This window comes from Aquarana catesbeiana, linkage group LG01 (genome assembly GCF_042186555.1).
Source record: "Aquarana catesbeiana isolate 2022-GZ linkage group LG01, ASM4218655v1, whole genome shotgun sequence".
Lineage (NCBI taxonomy): Eukaryota > Metazoa > Chordata > Amphibia > Anura > Ranidae > Aquarana > Aquarana catesbeiana.
Window position 1 is genome coordinate 529,332,607 of NC_133324.1, and position 22,364 is coordinate 529,354,970.

The 22,364-nt window shown below is 45.7% G+C and overlaps 1 protein-coding gene across 1 annotated transcript in view; it reads left to right on the plus strand.

Moving 5' to 3' along the window:
• TBXA2R (thromboxane A2 receptor) overlaps positions 1–22,364 on the plus strand; it is an 892,108-nt gene that overhangs the window by 527,090 nt on the left and 342,654 nt on the right. The window contains exon 3 of the mRNA XM_073594743.1: positions 10,319–11,302. Within this exon, the coding sequence (XP_073450844.1) occupies positions 10,457–11,302 (846 nt within the window). The 5' untranslated portion in view covers positions 10,319–10,456. The remainder of the gene's footprint in view (positions 1–10,318; positions 11,303–22,364) is intronic.

Here is a 22,364-nt window from a genome sequence, read left to right on the forward strand (position 1 = left end):
TATATACTATACGGCCTGCCCTATATACTCTGCGGAAAATTGGGCCTTAGGTGTTGTTGGTACTACAACACTGTAAGCCCTCACAGTTACTCTTGATGTGTGCTGGAACGGGCCCTGCTGTGAAATATTATATCAAGAATTGTAATTACATGCCCCTGTTAAACAGGGGCAGAAAAATTGGGTCTTAGGCAGTGGTGGTGGTGGTGGTGGTGGCACAACACTGTAAAGCCTCACAGATACTCTTGTTGAGCGCAGGAACAGGCCCTGCTGTGAAATATTAGATAAAAATTGTAATTACGCGCTCCTTTTAAACAGAGGCAGAAAAATTGGGCCTTAGGCAGTAGTGGTGGTGCCACAACACTGTAACCCCTCACAGATTCTCTTGTTGAGCGCAGGAATGAGCCCTGCTGTGAAATTTAGAGCAAAAATTGTAATTACATGTCCCTGATTAAACAGGGGCAGAAAAATTGGGCCTTAGGCGGTGGTGTGTGGTGGCACAACACTGTAAAGCCTCACAGATACTCTTGTTGAGTGCAGGAACGGGCCCTGTTGTAAAATATTATATCAAGAATTGTAATTACATGCCACTGTTAAACAGGGGCAGAAAAATTGGGCCTTTGGTGGTGGTGCCACAACACTGTAAGCCCTCACAGTTACTCTTGGTGGGAGCAGGAACAGGCCCTGCTGTGAAATATTAGATAAAAAATTGTAATTACATGCCCCTGTTAAACAGTGGCAGAAAAATTGGGTCTTAGGCAGTGGTGGTGATGCCACAACACTGTAACCCCTCACAGATTCTCTTGTTGAGCGCAGGAACGAGCCCTGCTGTGAAATATTAGATCAAAAATTGTAATTACATGCCCCTGTAAAACAGGGGCAGAAAAATTGGGCCTTAGGCGGTGGTGGTGGTGGCACAACACTGTAAAGCCTCACAGATACTCTTGTTGAGAGCAGGAATGGGCCCTGCTGTGAAATATTAGATCAAAAATTGTAATTATGCGCCCCTGTCAAACAGGGGCAGAAAAATTGGGCCTTAGGCAGTGGTGGTGGTGCCCTGAACCAAAAATATTCTTAGAAGCTATCATCATGAAGATTGAGGAGGAATAGGATAGTCACTCAGCATAATAGGATAGTCACTCAGCATAGGCAGTCTTCAAGGAATCCTACATCCATAGAAAAAACAATCGGTTTCATCAGCATCAGGTGCTTGGTAGCTGGTGATCCAAGACTGATTTATTTTTATGAATGTGAGCCGATCAACAGAGTCTGTGGACAGACGCACTCTGTGATCGGTTGCAAAGCACTGAATGTGCTTTCAGAAAGAACGCTGGATGCAGGACAGGCCAGGAGCTCAATTGCATATTGAGCAAGCTCAGCCCAGTGGTTCATCCTCAAGACCCAGTAACCCAGTGGATGTTCTATTGGAAAGGTCTCCAAGTTTGATCTTGCCCCTATATTTCTGCACCATGTAATTCAGACGCTGGCGATGGTTACTGGAACCGATCAGACCTTGGTGCTGAGGACTGAAGAATTGTCTGAAGGCATTGGTCAGCTGGCCACCTTCTCCACCGCTCTTTCTGTGACTGAACGAAGGCTCAGCAACACGTTGTCCAGCACCAGAAAATTTTAACCTCCCAGGCTCTGGAAACGCATTGCACAAACCTTTCTGCAAGGCCTCCCAAAGATGTTTCATCCTCTGCTCCCTCTGCAAAGGCTGGATAAGTTCTGCAACCTTACCCTTGTAACGTGGATCAAGAAGGGTTGCTAGCCAGTAATGATCCCTCTCCTTGATACCACAAATCCTAGGCTCCTCTTGCAGGCTTTGCAGGATCAGGGAGGCCATGCAGCGTAAGTTTGAGAGGCATTTGATCCTGAGTCCTCTGGGTCACTAAGGATCACATGATCTGCAACCACCTTCTCCCAGGGGGGGACTGAAAACGATCCCTTATAGACTGCTGCTGATGCTGAGTGTTATCCTCCACCTCCATGCTGACACAATCCTCCTCCTCCTCTTCTTTTTTCTGTGTGATCAACTGGCCCGCAGGAATACTATCTGGATAAAGGGGGCCTTGAGAGGTAAGGAAGTCCTCCTCTTCCTCCCGCTGTTCTGCCTCAAGTGCCCTGTCCCTTATTCCAATATTTTTGGTTCAGGGCACCACCACCACTGCCTAAGGCCCACTTTTTCTGCCCCTGCTTAACAGGGGCGCGTAATTACAATTTTTGATTTAATATTTCACAGCAGGGCCCATTCCTGCGCTCAACAAGAGTATCTGTGAGGCTTTACAGTGTTGTGCCACCACCACCGCGTATGGCCCAATTTTTCTGCCCCTTTTTAATAGTGGCATGTAATTACAATTCTTGATATAATATTTCACAGCAGGACCCGTTCCTGCTCCCACCAAGAGTAACTGTGAGGGCTTACAGTGTTGTGGCAACACCACCACCAAAGACCCAATTTTTCTGCCCCTGTTTAACAGGGGCATGTAATTACAATTCTTGATATAATATTTCACAGCAGGGCCCATTCCAGCGCCCACCAAGAGTAACTGTGAGGGATTACAGTGTTCTGGTACCACCAACACCTAAGGCCCAATTTTCCACAGAGTATATAGGGCAGGCCATATAGTAGATACAGGCGCTCCCCTATTTTCAAACATCCGACTTATAAATGACTCCTACTTACAAACGGAGGGAGACAACAGGAAGTGAGAGGAAATTCTCTCCTGTAAGAGTTAATATGGGAAAAATATGTCTCCACAGATGCTTTATCACCAATCCTTGTTTCGCTAATAACCCAAAATGTTTAAAATCCAATTGGGACAGAAAGTGAGGTGGAATCTTCTGAACAGGGGCACAGACAGTAAAACAAATGTTACAGGGGTGATAACCCTTCCCTATGTTATCCAAAAAACTTAAAAATAGATTTTTTGGCTGGAGCTACACAGATTCAACTTAAGAACAAACCTACAGTTCCTATCTTGTCTGTAACCTGGGGACCGCCTGTATACTGCTGGTCAGAGTATATAGGGCCTGGGGGCCCCATGCCTTTTTTTTTTTTAATTTGGGTGTGGGGTTCCCCTTAATACCCATACCAGACCCAAAGGGCCTGGTAATGGTGGTAATGTGCTGGGGGGACCTATTCCTTTTTTCTCAATGATTTTCATCTATATTGCCAAGACCCGACAATACATTAGAGCTGCAAGCAGTTTTAAATGATGTTTATTCCTTTAGAAATGTCATTTTGCTGCAGGGACTGTTCTAAACACGGGAAAAATGCACCACTTTACAGACATACTATAGTCACCCCCCAGGCACGATATTTACAGGAATATTTCACTTTTATTGTTTCACTTTAAGCATTTTTAAAATCACTGCTCCCGAAAAACTGTACACTGTATTGTGTACTGTGTACACCACCAGAAAAGTAGTAGCAACTGCACTATGGGTGCACTGTACTGTGTACACCGCCTGAAGTATATTATAAAAAGTGCACCAGGAATGGCCTGCAGTCAGATATAGCTACACTGGATGCAGTATATATATATACATATATATATATATATATATATATATATATATATATATATATATATGAGATTGACTGTATATATATATATATAAAATACACTGCAGCTAACTGAATAACCTGCCCGCCTGCCTGCTCTAAATCACACTCTCTCTCCATCCACGCCAACAACACACTACATAGGGCCAATGTGCAGGCAGCCTTATATAGTGTGGGGCATGGACTTAGTCCCCCTGAGCCATAATTGGCCAAAGGCACCTTGCCTTTGGCCACTTATGGCTCTCTTAGCTGAGGGCATTGGGATTGGCCAAAGCATGCATGTTATGGTGCATGCTTTGGCCAAACATCATACAGCAATGCACTGCGATCTCGCAGTGCATTATGGGGTGTTATGCGGCGCTCAGATTTGCCGCTAACACACCATAATGTTTGTTTTTCGAACACCCGATGTTCGAGTCGAACTCATGTTCGACCCGAACATAAAGTTCATCCCTATGTAATGCACAATTTTACATTTATAGGGTATGTTTCATACACAGTTCCCAGCTTTAGTAGCCTGTTATGACTGAAAATTCTTTCTGAATATTTTGTATATAATGTCTATGTCTTATGTTATTTTTTTGTTGTTGTCAGTTCCCTGCTCTCCAGAAAGTAAATAACCTTACACCCTTCAGTAATTTGTTTCAAAAGACATTGTTAGGAAAATTTTAAGATGCTACTTTGCTACAGTATCTCACAAAAGTGAGTACACCCCTCACATTTTTGTAAATATTTTATTATATCTTTTCATGCGACAACACTGAAGAAATGGCACTGTGCTACAATGTAAAGTAGTGAATGTACAGCTTGTATAACAGTGTACATTTGCTGTCCCCTCAAAATAACTCAACACACAGCCTCAACTATAACAGTACTATAAGAGTATATAACTATATTGCCCTGTACACACGGTCGGAAAAAGTGCGATCGGATTGTGTTGTTGGAAATTCCGATCGTGTGTGGGCTCCATCGGACTTTTTCCGTCGGAATTTCCGACACACAAAGTTTGAGAGCAGGATATAAAATTTTCCGACAACAAAATCAGATCGTTTAAATTCCGATCGTGTGTACATAAATCCAACGCGCAAAGTGCCATGCATGCTCAGAATAAATTAGGAGACGAAAGCTATTGGCTACTGCCCCGTTTATAGTCCTGACGTACGTGTTTTACGTCACCACGTTCAAAACGATCGGATTTTCAGACAACTTTGTGCGACCATGTGTATGCAAGAAAACTTTGGCCCAAAATCCGTCGGAAAAAATTTGATGGATTTTGTTGTCGGAATGTCCGATCAATGTCCGATCGTGTGTACATGGCATTAGAGTAGAAAGTGGCTTCAGCCCAGCTCCTCCCAGGCCATGCTTTTTGATGTAATTCGCCCCACCGACAGGGCTTAGTCATAGAGGTCTCCCTTCCAAAACATGTCAAAAGGGTGTGGCCTAGGAGGAGTCGAGCTGAAGCCTTAGTCACTTGGTTTGAACATGGCAGGGCCCAGAAGGGCAATGAGTTGTATTTATTGTGCCTCAGAAATGGCAGGCCCCCATTGTGGTGATGTTTCAGTACAGCAAACTATATCTTGGTTTTTTTAGTCTACTCTAGAGTGTTATATGTCACTTTTTTAGGACAAAAAAGGCTTTAATCTGTTAGCAAATTTGGATACATATATGTGATGGACCCCCGTACTCAAGAAGGGTATATCCACTGTATAAGCTTACCTTGTCTGGTAGCAGCACGATCCAAGGTCCCTGTCACTTGTCGAGGCATCAGTGTAGGGTGAAGAGAAGCATAAGACTGTTTATTCAAACACAAGCACAAAGTGATACACACTCAGGGACAATCCCCTTTACCTCTTCCAGTAACATGACACACAGGTATATTCAACTTTCCAACAGTAGACCATCTTTAGGAGGGGCTGCTGGAGAAACCCCCCTCCCCTCTAGCATCTAACCAACATACACATATACATCCCATAATACTTTGCTCCCAAGGCAGAGAGAAACAATAGAACAGTGGCACTTAACAAACACATAACAACCTCCACCCCACCTCAAACTATTTAGCAATGGTCTGAGACAAAAGGTGGAATTTATCTTCATATATTTCTTGAGGGATATTTTTCAGAAATGTTTATGTCCCAGGTGAAAGAGCCCCTTCATTCTTTCAACACAAACCACACATTTAGAACCCTGGATAACAGGGGTAAAAGTAAATGCTGAGGCCGGTGTGGTTGTACGGTGAGTCTGGTTAATGCTGACCCAACTGGGGTTCTTGGTCACCCTTTCCCCCAAATAGACACAAGGTAGACTTATGCATAGGAGGGGCCGGGGAAGATGGACAAGGAGTTTGCAGAGTTATCTAAGATAAGCTGGGTTCTACAAACCCTCTGCCCATAGTGACTCCAGTCACAATATATTTTTTAGTTCCTTAATGTTTACTGAGAATAAATAGTAAAAAATTTTAAGAAAAATATTTTTTCTGTAAGCAGCCTGTCTGGAAACTTGGGAGTAGAGCTACGCCCTGGAGGAAATCCAGTGTACCCTGCTAGCAGAGAGGAGCAAGATGGCGGAGTGTGCTCATGTATATCCAGCGCTGACCTGGTTACCTGATCAGCAGGAGCGGACACTGGTGGACATCAGTGTCTGGTTTTAGCATCGTGGGGGATTCACCCTCGGGTTGATCAAGGGGATAGAGTGACTATGCCTGTTGTGTCCTGAATGCCGGATACTGACTACGGTGGTCAATGCCTGGGTCCGGTGCGGGCATTGCGACGAGCCACTTACTCATCTAGTATCCAGCGAGTGGGGGCCACAGTACTACCATGTGGATCTGCAATCAGGCACATCAAGCTGGGCAGCGAGCAGTGGCACATCAAGTCGGGCAGTGGGCACAGGCATGTCAGGCTGGGCGGCGGGCACAGGCACATCAAGCTGGGCAGTGGGCACATTGAGCTGGGCAGTGGGCACATCAAGCTGGACAATGGGTACAGACACATCAAGCTGGGCAGCGGGCACATCAAGCTGGGCAGCAGGCATAGACATATCAAGCTTGGCAGCAGGCACCTCAAGCTGGGCAGCAGGAACAGGCACATCAAGCTGGGCAGCAGGCACAGGCACATCAAGCTGGGCATCAGGCAAGAGACACATCAGGCTGGGCAGCAGACAGAGGCACATCAGGCTGGGCAACGGACAGAGGCACATCAGGCTGGGCAGTGGACAGAGGCACATCAGGCTGGGCAGTGGACAGAGGCACATCAGGCTGGGCAGCGGACAGAGGCACATCAGGCTGGGCAGCGGACAGAGGCACATCATGCTGGGCAGCGAACAAAGGCAAATCAGACTGGGCAGCTGACAAAGGCACATCAGGCTGGGCAACGGACAGAGGCACATCAGGCTGAGTAGCAGGCTCCGGGTCATCCGGCTGGGCAGCAGGCTCTGGGTCATCCGGCTGGGCAGCAGGCTCCAGGTGATCTGGCTGGGCAGCAGGCTCCGGGTCATCTGGCTGGGCAGTAGGCTCTGGGTCATCTGGCTGAGTAGCAGGCTCCAGGTCATCTGGCAGAGCAGCAGGTTCTGGGTCATCTGGCTGGGCAACAGGTTCCGGGTCATCTGGCTGGGTAGCAGGTTCCAGGTCTTCTGGCTGGGCAGCAGGCTCCAGGTCATCTGACTGGGCAGCGAGCACCATGACAGCAGGTTGAGTAACGGGAACCGGCTCAACAAGCTGGGTAACGGGCACCGGCCCAATAGGTTGGATAACGGGCACTGGCTCAGCAAGGTGGGTGACAGGTACTGGCTCAACAGGCCGGGTGATGGACTCCTGTTCAGCTGGCTGGGTAGCGGGCACCGGCTCCGCAGGCTTGGGTAATGGGCACCAGCTCCACAGGCTGGGCAATGGGCATCGGCTCCATGGGCTGGGTTTGAGCACCGGCCCAGCAGGCTGAGATACGGGTACCAGAACTTCAGGCTGGGAAACGGGCACCTGAACTTCAGGCCTGGGAAACTGGCACCGGAACTTCAGGGTGGAACATGGGCACTGGAACTTCAGGGTGGAACATGGGCACTGGAACTTCAGGGTGGAACACGGGCACCGGAACTTCAGTCTGGAACATGGGCACCGGAACTTCAGGCTGGAACATGGGCACCAGAACTTCAGGCTGGAACATGGACACTGGAACTTTAGGCTGGAACACGGACACCAGAACTTCAGGCTGGAACATGGGCACCGGAACTTCAGGCTGGGACATGGGCACGGAAACTTCAGGCTGGACAGCAGGCAGGAAGTTGGCAGGGTTAGGTGGGTCTTTAGGTTCAGTACCATCAGAGACTAACTTGACCCCATTGGTAATCATGGAGGTAGACTGGAGCAGGTCGGCCGGTGCGGGAGCAGGCTGGAGCAGATTGGCTAGAGTAGTGACAGGTTGGGTTAATGGCAGGAGCATATGGGTTGGAAAAAACTTATGTTTTTTCTTTGCCTTAGCCACTGAAGTTCTGTAGGTGACTGCAGGACTGTAGGTAGGGGGTGCAGCAGACTGGAGAGAAGAGATGGAATACGGCAAGGAAGAGGGGACAGTGGCTAGAGGAAGTTTTTATGGGGTTGTTGTAGACAGCAGAGAAGAGGCAGGTGGATTAAAGGCAGGATAGGTGCAGTGAGTAGAAACAGGGTATTGATATCTGGTGGGAAGCAGAGTATATTGAGGTTGCCATGGGTGATGGAGGAAAAGACATTTGAGCAGGCAGGTGTCTGGTAGCACAAATGGTTTGTTGTGTGCTGGCTGAGGATGAGTGCAATAAATCAGACCATGCTTTGAGTAATGTTTGAACAAATTGTAGTTTACATGCTGCCTGTCTGACAAGGGACTGTACAGAATCAACACACTCCATTATCACCTGTTGGGAACAAGCTGAGTAATGTTCAAAAAAGTATGTAAAATCATCCTCCAAAAGCCACACCAGAGACACGACCCGATTAACACTGAAAGGGGGAGAAAAATCATCACAGCCCTTTGGAATACAGGGCAGGGCCACCTCTGCACACATTTGAATTAAAGGCTGAACATCCCCAAACAGCATATAGCCCTGATCAACCAGGGAGTCAGCTAATTGAATGCTCTCTAGCAGCTGGTCACTGGTCCAATCTTTCGGTGTCTGGCGGCAATATTCACCACTCTCTGACGCCAGCAGAGAATAATAAACAATCGCATCATAATTAATTTCCAGCAAAGCAAAACAGAACCGAGATGGTTCCTCTGTGCACTCACTTCTGGTCAGGGATGGCCTTGGTATACTGTCATGAATCAGGAGTGACCAGAACTGCGTGAACAACAAAAGAGGAAACCAAATGCATGTAAAGTGAAAATAGAGTATTTTATTAAAGTAAGTGAAATATAAATACAACACCTCCAATACAACACAGTGCACAACTAACCAACTACCATACAAAGACCCACAAATAACAACAGTCAGACAGGTATATACAATAAATGGGGAATATTAGAAATGTAAATGTAGCCGGGCCAGGGTCATCAACGGAAGAGATCAGCAGATGGGGGCAGGGAGCAAACAGGACAGGGAGAGGATGGACAGATCAGGTTGCAGGGCAAAGGTAAAGGTAACAGGGTCACAGGAGGGACAGGTTTAGGTACAGGGCACAAGGTTCAGGTACCAGGGTCAGGGTCAGATCACAGGTTCAGGTCAGGGCGCAGGGACGATACCAAGGCAAGCGTGAGTGTGTGTTTGCTGGGTATTAATACACATCTCCTGCAATCAGGCTCAGGTGATGCCTGATCGCAGGAGATAATTTTGGCTCCACACTGGGAAACACCCGCTGGTGGATGCCAGTACTGCGGCCCCAGGATCAGCTAGTGCCACCAGCAGGTGAAACCTTTCCTGACAGTTCCAGACTGCCAGGAGACACCCGCTGCTGGACATCAGTACTGCAAGCCAAATGTCCAACAGCACCACCAGCAGGTGGAACCTTTCCTGACAGTATCATAGCCCCATCCCAGTTTGTTCCCTTTTCCCTTCTCCAAAATAGTATTTTTATGGAATGCCCTTGCTCCTGGATCCAGGAGTAACACTTTTTGTAAATTTCCAGCCATGGGGACAGGCTGGACATTAGGTGGGGTGAGTGTAGCACCCCCTAGCGTGGCTAGAGTGCTAATGAAAGGATTGATGTCAGGCTTGGCTTGCAGCCAAGCCTGTGTGTTTTTCTGGTTCATGCTTGTGAGTAACTCAGGTAGACTGGTGACTCCTCCCTGCTTGCTGGGTTCAAAAAGCATTTGGGAGGGGGGTATAGGAGGAGCTGGCTGGAGTATTTTGAGGGCCTTGACCAATCCCCAACAGAGGGGTTGGCGGGGGGGGAAGGCCCCCTCAAATCCTCAGGGTCAGCCCAGATGGGGCAGTGTGGAGTTTGGGTGGAAGATGGAGATGGAGTGTTTGGCTGTCAGGGCCTTTGAGAGTAGCTCCCCAGTCTGTGTACAAACAAAACTAAATTGTTTGCACTGCCAACCTTTTCTCGTGGCCAACACAAATGAGGAGATGAGGATAATATCTACCTTTAAAAATATATGTGAAATTTAAGAGAAAAAAAATCACTGCTATATCCTTTATTTGAAATAAAAAAACTGTTAAGCTAATTGGTTAAATTATATAATAAGTTTTTTTAAATTATTGCCTTCATTGAGACTTGTGGTTTGTTTTGAATATGAACTTAGAGTAGAAAAACTAAAACTGTTTCATACATTTTCTTTTTTTTTTCAGTTTCTGGAATATGCATGAACATTTTTAAAGAACCAATTGTCAAGTCTTTCAAAACGTCAACAAAAAATAATGGGACTTTAGATTCTACTGCAAATTATATTTTAATAAACCGTAATAATACTCTCAACCGATCCTAGAATGCATCTTGTTAATGGAAGTGAAGATAATCTATGCCCTGCCATGGAAATAGAAAAGGGCATTTTGGCCTCACCCTTAGGATCCTGCTTCAGATATATCAATATGACAACTTCAACTGCAGGTCAAAAACCTATCACTTCTTTGTGGTTCTCTACTATTTTTTCAATCGTTGGCCTTGGCTCCAATCTATTTGCTTTTTTTGTGTTAGCTAGTGCATCAAGGAAAACTCAGAGTCGCTCACGCTCCTCTTTCTTAATATTCCTTCTTGGATTGGTGGTAACAGATTTCATGGGACTATTAGTAACTGGTATTATTGTGGTGTCTTACCATATTACACATTTTGACTGGCAGATGTTTGATAAAAATTGCCATCTTTGTAATTTTTTTGGACTTTCTATGGTCTTTTATGGACTGTGTCCTCTTCTTCTTGGTGCCTCCATGGCTGCTGAACGCTTCTTTGGTATAAACAGACCTTTTTCACGTTCTGCCAATGTTTCCAAAAAAAGAGCTTGGGGTATTGTGCTCATAGTTTGGAGTTTTTCTTTCTTGTTGTCTCTATTGCCTATTATGGGCATTGGAAAATATACTTTACAATTTCCTAAATCCTGGTGTTTTCTAACACTGCTGCAAGATTCAAATAATAAAGCATTTGGGTTAATATTCTCACTGACAGGCATATTTGCTGTCTGTCTTTCTTTTATCCTCAACACCATCAGTGTAGTGACCCTCTGCAAAGTTTATCATGACCGTGAGTCTGTTCAAAGAAGAAGAGACAGTGAAGTGGAAATGATGGTCCAGCTCATTGGGATCATGATCATCGCTAGCCTGTGTTGGCTTCCGTTATTGGTAAGTTTTTAATTTTTTTTTTTAATTTTCTACAACTGTTGGTTTTAATAGTGTGGTTGGTCATACCAATGTCAAAAGTAAGAATATGTTGATTTGCTACCATTTACTAAACAAGGTGCAATACAATACATTTTTGAATGTAATAATTTAAATCACTTTTCTTTTAACTTTTTATTTGTGACATACCAAATACATTTTGGAGTGTTTTATTGTAAATCATTTAATATGTTCAAAATGTCTTTTAATTCTCTTTTGGAATGTCAGTTTGCAGTTTTGCAGTTTTATTGATGCATGCTTGAATGCTATAAGCCACATATCAAGTTTAAAAACAAATATGTTTAGGTTTCAAAATATAAGGGGTAATGTACCGTATTTATCGGCATATAACACGCACTTTTTTCCCCTTAAAATCAGGGGAAAATCGTGGGTGCGTGTTATACGCCGATCCCCGCCGACTGTGAGCGGAGGAGCGAACGCTGCCGACGTTCATACATAGCCTAGTGTACTCGGCTAGGTTTGGCTAGCTCCGCTCACAGTCACGCCTAGTCCCGCCCTAAGATTGACATAACACAGGGACTGGGCGTGACTGTGAGTGGAGCTAGCCGAACCTAGCTGAGTACACTCGGCTATGTATGAATGTCGGCGCCACTCGGCTCCACCCACAGGACTACGAGAGGAGCCGAAAGCAGCCGAGAGCCACCGAGAGACACAGGACCAGCTCTGTGTCTCTCGGTGGCACCATTTTTAAAAACTGCAGTGACACTACAAGGCTGCAGTGTCACTGGGCAAGGCTGCAGATGACACAAGGCTGCAGATGACACAACAAGGCTGCAAATGACACAACAAGGCTGCAAATGACACAAGGCTGCAGATGACACTGAAAGGCTGCAAATGACACTACAAGGCTGCAAATGACACTACAAGGCTGCAGATGGACACTGATAAGGCTGCATTGATGGGCATTTAAATGTAAGTTTCTTTCCTTAAGTTTTTTTTCCTTACAATTCCCTCCTAAAATTGGGGTTATACGCCGGCGCGTGTTATACGCCGATAAATACGGTAATTTAAAAAAGTAGCAAAACTATTTATTTTTATATCTTTATTCTTGTTCAAATGTTTTATTAAAAGAAAATTCAGCCAGTCAAATACAATCCAATAAGCAAAAAGGAGGTAAGGCATAATGGATCACAAAAATCACAACCATTAGTTTGCACATAGGCAACCCAGATAAAAAAAGGTTGAAATTGAACAGTAATAGACGCTGAACCAGATAGGGTCAGCTCTGATGGGCATCAGAATCTAATAATATAGGACAAGAGCATTATCCGTTCAGCACTGGACAACAAAAAGCTAAACACACTGGAGACTAAAAGGCCTCAAACCATATGGTATATCTATAAAGACTAGAGCCATAGGGAGGTGCATCTCCAAGATGACACTACAGTGTTAAACCATTACAAAACTTATACGTGGGACACTAACATATTATAGCAGATTATGGAATGTGTCTAAAAGATTAGGCTGCAAGTAGAAAAAGTAATGAAGAACAGAGCCAGAAAACAAAAAGAAAAGAAAAGGAAAATAGGGAAGAAAAGTAGAAAGGGAAGAATAGGGGTGGGGGTAGGGGACTTCCAGGGGGTGGATTGGCCTAGGAAGCTCAATATGGGGCTCTAATTAGATGTGTGCCACGTATATTAGGGAAGCAACAATGTTTAATCCAAATCAACAGACAGATAATGTTTCACCCAAGGATTCCACAGTTTCTCATACTTACTCACCCTGTCTAAAAGAGTTGCCTCAACATTTGCATGGACCATGGCTTGGGTTATTCTGTTTGATTTCAAATACACTAAAGTGGGGTGAATTCCAGGCCTTCACAATGGTTTGTTTAGCTGCGGTGGTGACTTGTAACGGTAGTTTAAACTGAAGGAAAGTTAGGCTCAGTGGCTTCTTGTTGAGTAAAGCTGTAGTAGGGTCTTTTATCGACAGGAGTGTCAAAGAGTGGTGAGCATATGAAAGATTTCTGCCCAAAAAACATGTACAATCGGGCAGTCCCACCAAATAGGTTGGTGAGTGCCTGCTTCATTACACCCATGTAAGAATAGGTGGGGAGGAACTTAGCAATCCGGGCAGGGACCAGATACCATCGCATGAGGACTAAATTCTGAGAGGAAGATTTTGTGACAAACAAAATCTCAGTCCAATCTGCAGGTTTCAGTTAAAGGCCAAGGTCACCCTCCCATTTAAAGACATGGGAAGGGAAGTAGGAGACGTAAAAGCTCAGTTGATCAGTTGGGCACATAGAGTAGAGATAAGACTTCAAGCATGTGGGTCCACTCAAAGCCAGACATGGAGGGAAGGGAGGAGCCTGTGCACAGGTAGGGAGTTAAAAAAGGTTTGATCTGGAGATAACGGAAGAACTCTGAGCCTGGGATTCCATAAGACTCGCAAAGAGTCAGGAGTCATGAATTTGTAAACACGAAAGATGTTAGCAGAGGACCATGCATGGAAAGAAGTGGGTGAGGTCCAAGCAGGATAGAAAGCTGGATTGCGTAAAAAGGAGAGAAGCAGATTATGAGGTGACTGCGAAATTTGACCCTGTCCCAGATAGGTAGATAATGTTGGGTGATAGGGTTGGAGATGGTTCGGCGGACCGAAGGGTGTAACCATAGTGGGTTAGTGTCAGGTCACCTTGAGGCTAGGTGACATATGCACACCGTTGGGATCAGGAGTGCACCGCAAGGTAGTGGACCCTACGGCTGACTGCTGTGGATGGGAGTCAGGGTGGTAAGGAAGGCAGGGCCGCTGGAACACCAACACGGATCCCACTGGGGTTAGAGCGTAAGTTTCCCTAGGGTGCGGAGTCTAAGAGCCAGCAGGTGTTCACCAGAGCCTCTAGTGGTGAGGATGGACTGGGCTGCAACTGGCTCCAGGTCACGACCCCGAGGGTCCCCCAGCTCACACCCACAGTAGGCAACAGGAGGATAGGGATAGTAAGGGAATAAGCCAAGGTCGGGGCCACAAGCAGACAAGGACAACAGAGTTCACTCCAAAGGTTCAGGGTCACAGGCAAACAGGGATAGTCGGGGAAACGCCAAAGGTCAGGGTCACGAGCAGACAGGAATAGTTGAGAAGCGCACACAGAAGGCAGGAAACAGGAAGCCAAACACACAAAGGTTGTTCAGCAGGGCTGGCCTGCAGTGCAGAGGTTAATATAGAGATCTCTGATAGGAGCTGGGGTGGAGCCATGCTAGAGGAGAGATTATAAAAGTAGTCAGGTGAGAGTCACCTGGTCTCTAGAGATGAACACATGGAGACAGGTAAGTTGACAGACAAAACTCTATGGCATAACCATGACAGTACCCCCCCTCTTACGAGGCCTCCCCCTTTCCCGCCTGGGCCAGGTTTAAAGGGGAACTTCAAATGAAACTTCCTCAACAGACAAGGTGCAAAGACCTCAGAAGCCGTGATCCATGTCCTCTCCTCAGGACCAAACCCTTTCCAATGCACGAGGTACTGGAGAATGCCTCTACAGAGTCGGGAATCCAAAATTTGGCTAACCTCATACTCCTGATTATCTTCAGAGACCAGCGCTGCGGTAGAAAGAGGACGAGAGAAATTATTGAGGACTAAAGGCTTCAGAAGGGCAACATGGAAGGAGTTAGAGATTTTGAGGCTTTTGGGAATATGGAGCTTGAAACAAACTGGATTCAGTTCAGAAGTTATGGTGTACAGACCAATGAATCTTGGGGCAAATTTGAGAGAAGGAACCCAGAGTCTGATGTTCCTGGTGGAGAGCCAGACTTAGTCTCCTGGCTGAAGAGAAGGTGGCTTACGCCTGCGACGGTCAGCAAAACTCTTGAAGTTGTTGGCAGCTTTCTGGAGGGAATCATTAACGTCAGCCCACATGGAATTGAATGATTCCTGAACAGTAGCCAAAGCTGGAATGTCGGAAGAACAGGTCATAGGAAGAGGAAGTTGAGGGTGTCTTCCATAAATAGTGACAAAGGTTGTTTTCTGAGAACTGACGTTGACATGATTATTGTGGGTGAACTCTGCCCACGGGAGTAGTGATGCCCAATCATCGTGATGAGCCATGGTACGGAGAAAGACCTCCAACTCTGATTAACGCTCTCAGTCTTGCCATTGGATTGGGGATGGTAAGAAGAGGTAAAATCCAAGGTAATGTTGAGGGATTTGCAAAAGGCTCTCCAAAAACGAGAAGTAAACTGAACACCCCTGTCTGAAATGAAATAGGAAGGAACACCATGAAGGCGGAAAATCTCTCGTACAAAAATGGGAACCAAGGCAGGGGCAGAGGGGAGACCAGGAAGTGGAACAAAATGAGCCATCTTGGAGAACCGTTCGATTACCACCCAAATGGCCGTATTATTCTCCAACAGTGGAAGATCGGTGGTAAAATCCATGGCGATGTGAGACCAGGGCTCCTTAGGAATGGGCAAGGGCATGAGAAGACCAGCAGGGGTTTGTGTGGAAGATTTAGACTGAGCACAGACATGACAAGCCTTAACGTACTCTTTAACATCCGAGCGGAGATTAGGCCACCAGTAATGACGATTGATGAGCAGGAGGGATCGGAGGAACCCAGCATGACCTGCCACCTTGGAATCATGTCCCCAATGAAGGATCTTAGTTCTTAGCACCGTGGGAACAAAGGTCTTGCCAGGAGGCATTTTTGATTCCAGGGTGGTAGAATGGCATGAGGTCAGAACAAGGCATGAGGTCAGAATAATCGGCTCAGGATCAGGGGTGGACTCCTCCTCCAAAGTGTCAAATGACCTAGAGAGCGCATAAGCCCAACCATTGCAGGAACCAGGTTTGTACATAATTGTGAATTTAAAACGAGAAAAGAAGAAACTCCACCTGGCCTGTCTGGGGTTCAGACGTTTAGCATTCTGTAGGTATTATAGATTCTTGTGATCAGTAAAGATCGTTATGGAGTGAGGGGAACCCTCCAAGAGATGATGCCACTCCTCCAACGCCAATTTAATTGCGAGAAGTTCCCGATCACCAATGTCATAATTTCTCTCTGCCTGAGAACATTTTTTGGAGAAGAATGCACATGGTTGATGTCTCTTCTCAAATAACTGAAGAAGCACAGCTCCCACCCCCATCGAAGAAGCGTCTACTTCAATAAAAAATGGGTCCCCAGGATTTGGTCTCCTCAAGAGAGGTCCAGAAACAAAGGCCTGTTTCAGATCGTGAAATGCAGAGACAGCCTCGGGAGGCCAGTCTTTGGCATTCGCACCCTTCTTGGTCAAAGTGGCAATGGAAGAGTAATTCCTTATGAACTGCCTATAATAATTTGTGAAGCCAAGAAAGCACTGTATGGCCTTGAGGCTAGCAGGAAGGGGCCAGTTGGTAATGGCCGAGACCGTTCCGGGATCCATGCGAAGACCCAAACTAGAAACAAAACATCCCAGAACCAGGACCTCAGGACATTCAAAGGAACATTTCTCCAGCTTGGCATAGAGATTATTCTCACTAAGGCGCTGAAGTATGGTGCGGACATGGTTTCTGTGAGCAAGCAGATTTTCGGAAAAGATGAGAATGTCATCCAGATAGATGACAACAAACTGGTACAGTAAATCACTGAAGATTTCATTGACAAAGTTCTGGAACACAGCTGGAGCATTACACAAACCAAAAGGCATAACCAGGTATTCGTAATGCCCGTCCCTAGTGTTAAACGCAGTCTTGCATTCATCACCTTCCCGTATTCTAATGAGATTGTATGCACCTCTGAGATCCAACTTGGTGAAAATGGAAGCCCCCTTCAACCTGTCAAATAGCTCAGATATTAGAGATAAGGGATATCGGTTTTTGATAGTCACTGCGTTTAAAACACGATCGTCAATGCAGGGTCTGAGGGTACCATCCTTTTTGGCAATGAAAAAGAACCCTGCTCCTGCAGGCCACGGGTATTTCGGGGAGAAACCTCTCTCCAGATTCTTGGCGACATACTCAGGCATGGCCTGGGTCTCTGGAATGGACAGAGGGTAGGTACGACCCTTGGGTAGAGTTGCTCCAGAGACAAGGTCAGTGGCACAGTCAAAAGATCTGTGGGGAGGAAGCACCTTAGCAGACTTCTTACAGAACACATCCCGGTAATCGCTGTATGCCATGGGAAAATCAGAAGATACGGATGTGGTAGCAATGGGAAGTCTCTCCTTGGGGGCCACCTTGAGAAGACAGGACAAGAAACATGAAGGACCCTAAGCCAGGATCTGCCCAGAGACCTAGTCCACATGTGGAAAGTGGACCTGTAGCCTAGGAAGGCCCAATACAATGGGGGTAGAGGCCTTGGGTAGAATGAGGAAGGATATCCACTCCTGGTGGAGAATCCCTACCGACATCCTAATAGGTAGCGTCTGGAAATGGAGAGGGCCCCCTGGGAGCACAGTGCCATCAATTGCCGAGACTACCAGTGGTGTAGCCAGGGGAGAAAGGCTAAGCTTCATAGAAGAAGCAGTTCTCCAGTCCATAAAATTGCCGGCAGCCCCGGAGTCCAGATATGCTAGGACCAATTGGGGAGAAGTGCCTACATGGGGGAACACCGGAAGAAGAAGATGAGAAGGTGATGTTTCTGGGTCCAATACATCACCTTCTAAATGTATTAGAACCGAGCGTTTCCCGGACGAAGCGAGCAGGAGTAACGAAAATGACCCTTGCCCCCCCCAATAAAGACACAAGCCCAGAGTTCTGTGTCTAGCAGCTGGTCCGGCCCAGCTGCATAGGTTCCTCAGCAGGCAGAGGATGCTCCACAGGGCGACGGGGGAAGAGTTCAGGCTTACTAAGACCTAGGGAGTGCTGGTGTCTTTTTTCTAGGGACCTCTCCTGGAAACGAATGTCAATCTGATTGCACAAAGAAATTACATCATCCAGACCGGCGGGGATGGCTCTTCCTGCTAATTCGTCAATTCACTCGGTCAGAGAGGCCATGTAAAAAGGTTGCGACCAGGGCCTCATTGTTCCAGCTCAATTCAGCTGTGAGGATACGGAACTGAAGTGCATATTGTCCCACTGAACAAGATTCTTGGCGAAGGTGTAAAAGAGCACTAGCCACTGAAGAAACCCAAGCTGGCTCCTCGAAGATATTACGAAAGAGCTTCAAGAAGTTGGACAGGCTGGAAACCACCGGGTCATTCTTCTCCCACAGGGGGGTAGCCCAAGCTAAAGCTTTACCAGAGTGGAGGGAAATGATATAGGCTACCTTAGCCCAATCAGACAGAAAGTTTTGAGGCTGGAGCTCAAAATGAATGGTGCATTGGCTGAGGAAGCCCCTGCAGGCCTTGGAGTCCCCAGAGAAACGGGACGGAGCTGGCAGTAATAATGAATGCGTGGCTGTGACTGGTGCAGCTGCTGATTGTACTTGAGGCTGCAGGTACGGGTTTCCCAAGGAGGGCTGGAGCTGCTTGAAGCGGGAAGCCAGATCTTGAAGAAATCGCATCACCGGAGTCTGATTAGATTCCTGGGTCTGCAAACTATGCCCTGCAATTGATCGGCTGCAGGAAGCAGCATGTCAGCCGGGTCCATGGCTGATCAAACTGTCAGGTCACCTTGAGGCTAGATAACATATGCACACCGTTGGGATAAGGAGTGCACCGCAAGGTAGTGGATCCCACGGCTGACTACTGGGAGTCAGGGTGGTAAGGAAGGCAGGGCCGCTGGAACTCCAACATGGATCCCACTGGGGTTAGAGCGTAAGTTTCCCTAGGGCACAGAGTCTAAGAGCCATCAGGTGTTCACCAGAGCCTCTAGTGGTGAGGATGGACTGGGCTGCAACTGGCTTCAGGTCGTGACCCCCAGCTCACACCCACAGTAGGCAACAGGAGGATCAGAGAGCAGCATTACTTTGGCTATAGTAGGTTAGCAACTGAGAGGGGATTGCAATCAACCGACTCTAGGGCTACCCAGAGTGTGATTTCAGATGCTGTGTGGTATTTAGGTAGTTGGGCTAGGTGCTCCACTTGATAATTCTTAAGGAAGTTCAGCAACCCCAGAACCCCTATAAGTTTTGGAGTATAGAGAATAGTTTTAGAAATGCGAGGTCTGTGTGCGCACCAAACATGGTACCTATGAAACGTTGTGATATTCTGAGGAAATGGGACGGTGCAGGAATAGGCAAAACACGAAAGAGATATAGTATTTTGGGTAACAAAGACATTTTTTTTTGTTTATAAACTTTTATTGTAAAAATTCAAAATAAGAGCACATGAGAACAGACATATGCCAAATGATGACAGATAGATATAAAACAATACAGTAGAATTGTGATAAGGTGACCTAGATGCTCCATATTCCTGTCACTGAGTCTGGATCCCCAAGTGTGGGTTGTCCTATTGGACAAAACAATCTGGAACCAGTGGGGTATACCCAAGTTTATGAAGGGACAAGGAATGCGCATCATATAAGAACTTTAGATCATTTCAAAAGAAAACAACATAAAAAAAAACAAAATGAGAAATATTGTCTGCAAGAGAACAAAAAGAAAACAGCATAAATCCATTACATGAAAATCCACTGTTATGAAGACCATAATTGTAATGCCCCGTACACACGGTCAGATTTTCCGATGGAAAATGTCCGATCGGAGCGTGTTGTCGGAATTTCCGACCGTGTGTGGGCTCCATCGGACATTTTCCGACACACAAAGTTTGAGAGCAGGCTATAAAATTTTCCGACAACAAAATCCGATCGCGTCAATTCGGACCGTGTGTGGCCTGTTCCGATGCACAAAGTGCCACGCATGCTCAGAAGAAATTCCGACACGGAACAGCTCGGTCTGGTAAACTTAGCGTTCGCAATGGATACAGAACTTTCGTCACGGTGCAATGTAAAAAATGGTTTAATACAGCGCACTCTCTTCTTCTTTATAATGTGAGAAGAATTAAGTAGTTTTGCTGCTCATATTCACACACACTTCTCACAAACTTTTTTCTTTACTATTTATGGGGATTCCCTCAATATATTTTGATTTGTCACATCTGACAACATTATTTTGGTGTTGTATTTTTATTTTTTTTTTTGGTTTTAAGGCAGATTAGTTATTTTTGGTTTGTATTTTTTTCAAGGCTGATTTTTGTTGTTTTGGATTTTTATTTGTACTCCAGAAAATTTTTGTGTGTGTTTTTTGTGTCAAGTTACCACAACACCATTGACATGTTGTTCTATTTAATCTGTAGAAGATTGTTTGGTGTTGTTGTCCCTTGTTAATTTCACATGTATTTTAGAAATGTACCTGAATCCTCACCAACAAACTGTCCTTTTTGGATGAAAACACACATAGGAGAGTATACATTTGCAAAAAAAAAAACATTTATTAAGGGCTCACAACTAAACAAAGAGGGAGGCAACGCTGGAGAAACAGCAGAAATGGGTGAAGCCTTGGACCCCCAGGGCACACATCAACTATTTTCAAGCAAAATTGGTGGCCTGAGGAGTCCTTATCTAAGGGAGTGCAGTCTGGTCCAGAAGTCCCAGAGATCCGGAAAGCAGCAGATGACATCTGTGTCCCCAGGCTGTGGTCATACAAGAGACTGCACCGGAATTTCGGGGTACGTCGATCGAAAGATCAGCTCAGGAAGCGGTGGTCGGACCTGAAATTACGAGAACATGAGAAGTACAGAAAGATCCGGAAAGTGCTGCAAAAAAGTAAGTAGTTATCCTGTGTTCCTATTCTTTATGTTTCTTACGTTCGTTCTGCTCCATGTGCTTTTCTTACAAGTGTACATTTTTAAATGGCAACTTTCATGTTCATGGGCACCTTATTCGTTCGTATCAAACATTTTTCTTTCGGCCTATAAAACACCATTGTTTAGGCCATATGCATTTGGCCACAATTTTTACGCCCTACTTGTCTGAAACTAATTTGGTTGTGTAGATGACTTTGTTACTAGAATGAAATTCAAACTAGATTCTGTGTAAGGAGAGGACACTCAGCAGCTGTTTTCACATCTGGACACTGGAGCACTAGTGTGGGACACAAGAACACCATTTTATTAAGGGGCCCACACAGGTGCTCCAGTGTATACTATAGGGGTGTCTCCATCTGTGAAGCTTGTACAAAACAGGTAAAGTATTGAAGCTTGACAAAGGACACTGAAAATGCTCCATTTTTGAACTTAGCCAAAATAGACAATTGTACCCCACTTCCAAGCAATGTTTCAGATTTATAGTTCTGCCATCAAATATCTGTGTGCTAAGTATACCATTTGTGTTTTACATAGGGGAGAAAAGACTCGGAGGACACCCCTCATCCGAGGAGACCACAGACCCCCCACCTCTGGAAGAAGGGGAAATCCACCCAACACAAGAAGAGCAGGAGGAAGAAGACGTGGTGGAAATTGTCACCACAACAGGTGAGTGTCTGCGACCACAGACTCAGGTAAGAGATGGATGCCGGCATATTTTTGATACCTTTTTTTTGGTTTCTCTCTTTTTAGGTGATCGTGATGTTGTGGACCCAGATCCTTTCACATCAGAAAGTGCCCAGATCCTGATCGGGGAGATCATGGGCTGTAATTTACAATTGGAAAACCTCAAGAAAAACATCAATGATGTTATTAAAAAAAATAAAAACATCATTGATGTTTTGGGGCGAGTTTAAAACCCTTCCAAATCCCTTTGTTTTTTGGTGTGCTACAATGTTCTAAATGTTTTAGCGATTTTTCAAAAAGCCAAATTTGGAGGATGCACACAGTGTGCCAACATGTGCTATCTGCCATCACGGGAGATCAATGGACGTGTTTTGGGGGTGCAACCCCTTCCTCAATAATAAAGTAGCTGAGAGGAAGTGGTTGCTCCCCCAAAACACGTCTCTTGATCCCCCGTGATGGCAGCTAGCACATGTTGACATTGGGAAATTTGTGTGCATCTTCCAAATTTGGCTTTTCCTGGGGTGACTTCACCCCATCTGAACGCAATATCAAACACAGTTCCTAAATACTCATGTCTGATATTGCCTTCAAATTCTAGCAAATGTGAACTTTGTCAGTTCAAGATTTGTGTCTTTCTTGTTGGTTTTACACATGCCTGTTTT